The sequence below is a fragment of the Gossypium hirsutum genome, chromosome D09 (assembly GCF_007990345.1).
Source record: "Gossypium hirsutum isolate 1008001.06 chromosome D09, Gossypium_hirsutum_v2.1, whole genome shotgun sequence".
Lineage (NCBI taxonomy): Eukaryota > Viridiplantae > Streptophyta > Magnoliopsida > Malvales > Malvaceae > Gossypium > Gossypium hirsutum.
This window is the reverse complement of record NC_053445.1, coordinates 34,606,256-34,615,488: the sequence shown is the minus strand read 5'-3', so window position 1 is coordinate 34,615,488 and position 9,233 is coordinate 34,606,256. Positions and strand designations below refer to the sequence as shown.

The 9,233-nt window shown below is 28.6% G+C and overlaps 1 protein-coding gene across 1 annotated transcript; it reads right to left on the bottom strand.

Moving 5' to 3' along the window:
* Window positions 1-5,284: 5,284 nt before the first annotated feature.
* LOC107892933 (uncharacterized) lies at window positions 5,285-5,960 on the bottom strand. Its single transcript, XM_016817952.2, has one exon. The coding sequence runs from the start codon at window positions 5,776-5,778 to the stop codon at window positions 5,548-5,550; it is 231 nt and encodes a 76-aa protein (XP_016673441.1). The 5' UTR covers window positions 5,779-5,960; the 3' UTR covers window positions 5,285-5,547.
* Window positions 5,961-9,233: the final 3,273 nt, after the last annotated feature.

Sequence of the window (9,233 nt, the reverse complement as noted above, 5' to 3'; positions counted from 1 at the left end):
GTGTCATGGGTTTCTCCTTTATGGACTTATACATAATGTAACACCCTTAACCCGTATTCATCGTCGGATTAGGGTTATAGAGCATTACCGAATAAATAAAACATTAAATATACATTTCATACATCATAGAAAACATATTAAAATATATTCATTCACATACATATCTTCTCTTAATCGTGCCCTCGAGGCTCTAGAAACACCTTAGAAACAATTCGGGACCAAATTGGAAACATTTGGAAAGTTCAAGAAAAAGTTAGAAAAATTTGACTGCAGGGGTCACACGGCTGTGTGCCTCACACGGCTAAGACACATGCCTGTGTCTCAGACTGTGTAACCTTCGAAATAGGGACATACGGTTGTGTCCCAACCCATGTCCTCACCCGTGTAACTCTCTGAGTACGGTCATACGGCCATGTCACACGTCTGTGTGTCAAGCTGTGTCACACGCCTGAAATAGCCCCACACACTCGTGTGTCAAGCTGTGTGCTAGGCCGTGTAACTACTTGACTTGAATGCAATGGAACCTACAGGGGACACACGGTAGTGTTGCCAGGACGTGTGTCACACATGGCTGAGTCATACACCCGTGTCTCAAGCCGTGTGGACCTAAAATGAACCTTAAACAACAAGTTTACCATTTCAAGCTTACTTGGATTCTAAGCAAACCATTTAACAACCAAAAGACCTAATCAAAGTGACATTAAACAAGCCAAAAACATTCCAAATCAACATCCTAAGTGCCTAACCTATGTATCCTCATTGATACCACAAATATATACAATTATACATCTAAATGAAACATCAATCACAACCTTTCAATTCACAAAATCTATCATCTAACCAATTTAATTAACCCAAGCATCACATACACAACATTTTATAAACACATATCATATTTTACATCAACACATTTTACCTTATTCACATGTATTGAAAATGATAACAATATACATCTTAACGATTTACATATTCAAGACATTAGTAATAGCATTTAAGTCTATTACATGCCATATAGTCTGAAATGAACGTTCTAAAACTATCGAGGTTTATGGATAGTGTGACTTGAGTGCGATCCAATCGTCCAACCTTCCGAGTATCTACAAGAACAATAAACAACACAAGTAAACTCAATAAAGCTTAGTAAGTTTGATGTATTAAAACAATAAATCTTACCGATGTAAGTATAACAATTCAAATAGTAATAATGCAACAATGAATGTTCTCTTTTATCCACAATCTCAATTGATAAATCATAAATGCTCAACTCAATACTCAAATATATGACAAATCCATCAAAATACTCAACAAGTTACCTTACCGAAATTTTCAACTCGATGAACGACTTATGGATAAGAGTACATCGACAATCCAATCGAAACACACCATATGCTCATAAGAGTCAATCTATCTGAAACACACCAATGCTCGTAAGAGCTAATCCCTCCGAAACACACCAATGCTCGTAAGAGCTAATCCCTCCGAAATACACTAATGCTCATAAGAGCAACTCCAATCGAACACGCCAAAACAGAGAGTATAAAACCAGAGTTCGCAACAAATGTTGAATCTCAATCCACTCGGGTAATAGTGTCCACAACAATCTCAACTCTAGACCCTCATAGCACACCATATCTCAATTGTACTCTACTCTGCGTTCAATCCGATCCAAACATCAAAATTTCAATAACATTTCATCAACAACAAATAAATATTTCTATTGTACCATATTAAATTATTCAAAAATTCATATAGATGTTAAATTTTAAGCTGTACGAACTTACTTGAACTGAATAGTAGCAGTTGCAGAAGTTTAGGGACTATTCCGTAATTTTTTCTTTTCCACGAGTATCTACAGGATCTTGATCTAAAATGTAAAATTTCTCAATTATTAGCTTAAATTTCACATCCCAATCCATTTCAAAATTAATACCTTTTTATTTTTTGAATTTACACAATTACCCCAAACTTTTACAATTTTTATAGTTTAGTCCCTTAACCCGAAAATCATCAAATTAATTATTTTCTCAAGTCAAAATTATAAAAGAATATACTAGGCCCTTATAAAATCCCTAATAAACATCAAATTCACTATAAAACCTTAATTTTTGACATTTTCACAATTTAATCCCTAAATTAAAATCTAACAAAAATCACTTCACAAATTCATCAAACAATACAAACAAAGCTTCAAATGCACAATTATCATAAAAAAATGTTCAAGGTTCATCAATGGAAAATTCTAAAATTTTAAACAAATTCAAAAACAAATGTATGGGCTAGCTGGACCTAGTTGCAACGATTTCAAAAACATAAAAATTACAAGAAAACAAATCGATTTTACCTCCCATGCAAAGACAAGAAGTAATTGAAGCTCCTTAGGTCAAAAATGATGCTTTTGGACAAAGGTTAAAGGAAAAATGAAGAGAAATTGATTAATGTTTCAATTTGTTTTATTAAATTTTAACTTATTTACAACTTTGCCATTATGCACCATTTTTTTTGTCATTTTTCCTTTCAATATGCTGTCCAACATATTTATTAGGATTAAATTACCATTTAGGTCCTTCCTCATTTATTAATTAAGCCATTTGATCAACTAAATGTTATGATTACCATATTTTACATTTTTTACAATTTAGCCATTTTTCCTTAATTAGTTATCTAAATGTTAAAATTTCTTAATCAAATTTTAATACAACTCTAATGACTCTATAAATATTCTAAAAATAATATTTATGAGTTGACACGACAGAAATTTGTGGTCCCAAAACCACTGTTCTGTCACTACTGAAAATCAGGTTATTACACATAATTTCATGTCGTGATTTGTCAGTTCGATTTACATATTACCGAAGGAATCACCATAAATATCCATATCATCATATTATGCCATGGGTCGCTCCCACATGGACTTACACACTTTCATGACGTGACATACCAGTCCAATTTTCATCTTACTAGAGACATCACCATAAGTGTCTTTATATCATACAATGCCATTGGTCTCAGCCACATGGTCTTGCACTTATTTTCGTATCGTGATATTTCAGTCTAGTTAGCAACATAATTGCCCTACCAGAGGCATCACAAATGGACATATTACTCAAAAGTTACTTACTTAACTTTGTTCATACTTCTAAATGATTCATACTCTTACCATATCAAACTTTACCTGCATGCTTACCACTCAACTTCATATTCAAACAGTACTTCCAACATATCATCATCGCACATATAGCAACTACTATGCTTTAATTGCTTACTGCGTATCTGAGGTGTTAACATCATGTATATCTCTTTTCCATAATAATTCACATGTAGGAGTCAAAACAAAGACTCACATGATATTCACTAATTATAGCTCGAAGCTCCAAACTTGGACATTCATCTCGAACTAGTAGCAATAACTACTTACTGAACATGAAACCATCATTACAAACCCATTTATAGACAGATTTCTAACATTCCACTAATAGATGACCCCCATACAAGGTCTTTTATTCAAATTTATTGTTCATAAACTTATTAACAACCTTACTCTTTTAAAAACTTACATACAAAGCTGTATCACTTACTAGGAGGTGGAACAACCTCTGATTAAATTAAGAACTTTAACTTTCAGCTTAATGAGAAAAATATAACATTTAAATTTAAGAAAAGGGCCAAAGAATAATATTAAAGGAAGAAGAAACTTCCCTCCGAGCCCTTCTCACACATATATAACCCATTTCCTCATAGTAGAACTTAACAAGTGTCACTTGAATCCAGGATTTGTCCTTCTTAATGACCTACAGATTCCGAATGAAACATAAAATGAAGATCCCGCATAATTTATTTTTGTCCAATCAATCTAGTTGGCTCTTAACCAGATCAATTTAAAAAACTCATTTTGCACAATACTCAAGTAATTGGGCGAACCATACTTTTGGCAGTAACTCTCACTCAACTTACTCTTCGCTTGACATATTCTTTTCTTACATAGCAGAATAACATGGAACAAAAATCCTTAATTATTTATACGGCGGATATTTTATGCCATCCCAAATCTGCCCGAAGCCTGCTAATTGGCGGATTAAATTACGCCAAACAAATACTTTATGACTCTATGCTTTATTCTTAAATCTGTCAGACTTGGGGTATGATAAGGGTAATTATTGTAAATCTTAAATGATAAACAAGTATAGAATTTAAATATCTTAGGACTCTCTTATTGTAGATGGGAACTAATCTCAATCATTAATGTAATTCTATCTGTACCATTAGATCTGGGGGAGCTCAACTATAAATAGAGCCCTTCTATTCATTTGTAATCATTCAATTCTTGAGTTAAAGAATATATTGAGAGTATTTACTCAAAAATTTGACGTGCTTTTGTTTTTTATTTTTCGTTATTCTTTCTTTTCAAGTTTGCTTCTGATTGTTTCAGTGCTTTTTGAGAATTTATGCAAGAATTCTCATCTTTAGAATGTTAGGGCGACTTAGATAAATTTGAACTAAAAAAATCTCCTTAAATTACACGATTTGCAGACGAAAATTCTAACCCGTGACACTTAAATATAATGAAACCCTTGAATATAATTATTTTAAAAGATCATAATTAAAAAAAAATCAATTCAACCTCTAAAAAATATGTTAACAAGTATGCGTGCTCAGTTTTGTGAATTTTAAAAATAGAGTTTTTGTTAATTTTAATAAATATGCACATTTTGTTATGTTATTAAAGGTTAAAATTATTTTTAAGTTCCCCACATTACTATTAATAGTACAATCTTTTACTATTTCTTTTTAATCCTTATATGATTTTGAGGATTAGTTTTAAATGTTTTTACCTAAATGCACTTTTATTGTTAATCTGCACTTAAAATTTATGTTTCACGTTGTAGTTAATCCTTTTTCTTTTAGTTTCTTTTCCATTTTGACTGAAAAGTTTATTCTCCTCCCAGTTAGACATTCAAGTTGACATTTAAAACTCATTTGGATTTTCATGTAAGATTGTCGTTAGGGAGGTAACAGAGTTTAACAGCAGAGTGACCACCTCATAACAAAACAATAATGTAAGTTACTAAAACGTAACATTTCAAAAATAAGAGACTAAAATATAATTTGAGGCAAATAAAAATGACTAATTTTACAGTTTACCTTAAAAATAATGGTAGTAAAAGGCATATATAATTATTAAATAAAATAATCATACTTTTAAAAATAAAAAAAATTAAGTGAGTCAAAGTAGATTTGAATTAATCAATTACAAATACAATTAGAATCGAGTAAAAACAATTATATATGATATCAATATTTTATTATATTATATATATGCTTGGCTCAACCCAACTCTCAAACATTTTCATGCTACACTAATGCAATTTGAAAATGGCATTTAAAATTTAGCCTTATTTAATTATTTTAATAATAAAGAGATTAAAATTGATCCATTTGGACTTCACACCAATTTGTACACCATCACAAACATATCTCAAAATTACACACCTATAGTTAAGCAACCCTGAAAAAGAAAAACCAAATACAAAATCTAGTATTGGACACCTGTCAAGCATAGGCCAAACTATCAGGCTTGTTGTGTGGCGCCGCCGCCGGTGGTGGTGGAGGAGGAGACGGGAAAGAAGCTGCCGGTCTAGACGGCGGAGCTGGTACACCGTAAATCTCAGGATTGGTACGAATTTCTTGCCTCCCTTTATATCTTCCCAATAAGTAACATCCAAGTCCAAGTAATAAGCAAAAGAAAATTAAAGGCAAAGAGATGATTATAACCATACCCATTTTATCTTGGAGTTTTCTTGAGATCCTTGTTGATGATCTCTATGTGTTTGATTAAATTCCTAAGTGGGAATGAATATATTTTATAAAGAGATTTCTTTTACTGGCTTTGGCTTCTGGACGTTTCAGATTCTTTTAAAAGCTTTCAACGGCTACTTATTCTAATTCCTTTCTAGTGGTGGGCCAGATAAGTTCCATCATATGTAGGCTTTTGGCATCATCTAGCTTTTCAGAATCACATTCGTAGTGGATGAAATGATTTTGATCAAATAAATTATCAATAAAAATATTACAAATTGATTGATTTAGTTTTTTAGCATGATTTCTAATTTTTAGTTCAATCCACCTCATCTAGATCCAGTCCAAATAACATTAATGTTGAGATATTTTTATTTTCTATTTAGGGGTTTGATTTCTAATTTAGTTGGGCCTATATTATAAAGTGGTTCTCGAATTTTATAAAAATAATTATTTTAACCCTCGATTTAATTTTTCCGTCTTTTTTAGCCTTTAGCAAAGTTTAAAAAAAGTTAATTTTTTCATCTAATTTTGAATGATTTGATAAAATACAAGTTTAAAGGCTAAAAAAGACGAAAAATTAAATGAAGAGTTAAAATAATTTTTTTATAAAATTAGAAGAAAAAAAAGTCATTATGCCAAAATAATAAGCTAACTTTATGGCTAATTTTTAGAAGTATGCCGATATATACATATTTGAGAAAGTAGGCTGTTTTTTTTTTTTGAAAATTACCGATCTAATTTATTTTTTGAGAGAGAAAGAAAAATATGACCTACAGGGCGTATTTTTACTATCATGTCTGTGAAAACGCGTCTTGTCAGATGGTTTAAATGTTAATGTTTTTGTCATTGAGTCTCGGGTTCAATTCCTTCCCTATTCACATTTGTATTTTTATTTCATATTGTTTTAAGCTGTTTTTGTTTTTAATTAATATTTTTGATATATTTATTCTTTTGGTTAGATGGTTAAATAATTGTGATTTCATCTTTGATTCTTATGTTCAATTCTTCTTATAAACAATTTAATATGTATTTTTTATTTCATGTTGTTTCAAGCTTTTTTTAATTAATGTTTATAATTAATAGACATATTGTTTTCAAAATTTTTTTAATTAATAGCTCTTTTATTTAAAAAATTAAATGATAAATATGTAATTATTTTTTTAAAAACATCAATTAATTCTTTATATATAATATTTATATGTCAAATATTTATTTTCTCCACCTATATTGTGGGGTATGGTGATTTCTAATATTATAAAATCAAATAATTATTATTTCAAATATCATTGTTTTTCAAATATTTATAATTATTAATTAATTAAAAAAATTTGAAACGACATAAAATAAAAAAATACATATTAAAATACTTATAAGAAGAATTGAACTTAAGAACTTAAGGATGAAATCACAATTATCTAGCCATTTAACCAAAAGAAATCATGTGTCAAAAATATTAATTAAAATAAAAAGAGCTTTAAACAACATAAAATAAAACATATTAATGTGAGTAGGAGAGAAATCGAACCCGAAATTTAAAGATAAAAGCAATAACATTTAACCGCCTGACCAAAATAATTGAGTTATTAATTTTCGGTGAAAAAGTCTTGTAAAAATATGCCTTGTAAGACGCGTTTTCCTTTCTCTCTCCAAAAACAATATAGATCGATAAATTAAAAAAAAAACAACCTACTTTTTTTGAATAAATTTTTCTGTAGCATATTTCTAAAAATTAGCCCTAACTTTATGTAAGATAATTTATTTTTTAAAAATAAAATAAAAAATCAATATCTTTAACTATGCTGATACAACTAAAATTCCATAAACAAAGCTACTTATATTTTTATTATCTTATCAATAATGATTTTTTAAAAAAAATTATTACTTAAATATTTTTATATTATTTTTTCCTCCCAAAACTAGTATTGTATAGAAAATAATAGAGTAAACTACACTATTAGTTACTAAACTATGGGTGAATTTTCGTTTTTGGTCAGTTAAAATAAAAAAAAGTTACTATTTGGTCATTAAATTATTCGAATTTGGTCAATGAATTATTTAAAAGTTTTTATTTAAGTCATTGGGTTATTAAATTTTCTTTAAAGTTCTGTCAGCGAGTTCCAAGCAACGATTCGACAATCAGTAAGGTGGATTAGTACCCATCGACAAATAGAATAACACACCTTAGATCCAAGTCGATCTGAGGTCAATGTCAGAGATCAGAGGAAAAAACTGTTTGAATTTTGATTTGCAAATTTATGACATCCAAAGCTATTTCATGAAAAAAAAATTGAACAATAGAAGAAAAGAGAAAAGAGAGCTTTTGATTGGTGTAGACAATGTGAATAGAAAAAGCCATATAACATTGATTTTAACCGTTCAATGACTTAAATGAAAACTTTTGAATAATTCATTGATCAAATTGTAACTTTTTTTAATTATATTACCAAAACAAAATTTTACCGATAATTTAGTAACTAAAGTGTAATTTACCCAAAATAATACTAATATATGAATATATTGATGTTATGAGTATATAAAAATTTTTGAGGATATGACAGCATTTTGATAAGTTTCACTACTATACATAGTGTGGTTGTGGACGTATGAGAGATTTTATTGGGAATGATACCCTATTCCTATTATATGTAGGTACATATCTCATGTTTTGCATTTTTTATTGATTAAAAAATAAATATGGCACAAATCATTAAATCTACTAAAATTAAAATAATAATAAATTTAATTTTTAATATTGTTAATTTAATTCTTATTTTTTAATTAAAATTGATTATTAATCTTTCAAAAAGAGTTAAAATTACTTTTGCATAACGAAAACATTAACTAAAATATTAATTATTTAACAATATTGGCATTACAACTTGCGTGGCAGTTCATTTGTACTTCATGTTGCATTGATACCATTTGTCTTATATGCCATGTCAATAAATAATTTAAAAATATAAAAATATTCAAATAAAAAAGAAAAAAAATCATTTTTTAAAAATAAAAAATTCATAAAAATTAAAAAGTAACATGAAGTACATATGAATTGTTATATAGGTTGCATGTATAAAAATTTAATATTTTATTCAATATTTTTAGTAAAAGATTTATGGTCAAATTCGATTATTTTAAAAAGTTAAAGAGTTAAGTTTAACTAAAAAAAATAAAGATCAAATTCACAAAAATATAAATCTCATGAAATTAGAATTTAAACACATGCAGTAGTGAAACTAGGGGGCTGGCAAGGGCCTCGACCCCCTAAAATGAAAATTTTTTTATATGCTCCTTTAAAGTTAAAAAAAAATTAAATTAGTAAAAGTAAAATTACACTTTGACCCCTTTAAAAATATAAAAATTAATTTAATCATTTAAAAACTATAAAAATATAGTCTATTAAAATAGTAGAATTGTAAGTTTTCTGTCAAATATGGATA

Excerpts from the sequence above, each read along its gene's own strand:
- LOC107892933 (XM_016817952.2), bottom strand. The coding sequence starts at position 5,778 with ATGGGTATGGTTATAATCATCTCTTTGCCTTTAATTTTCTTTTGCTTA.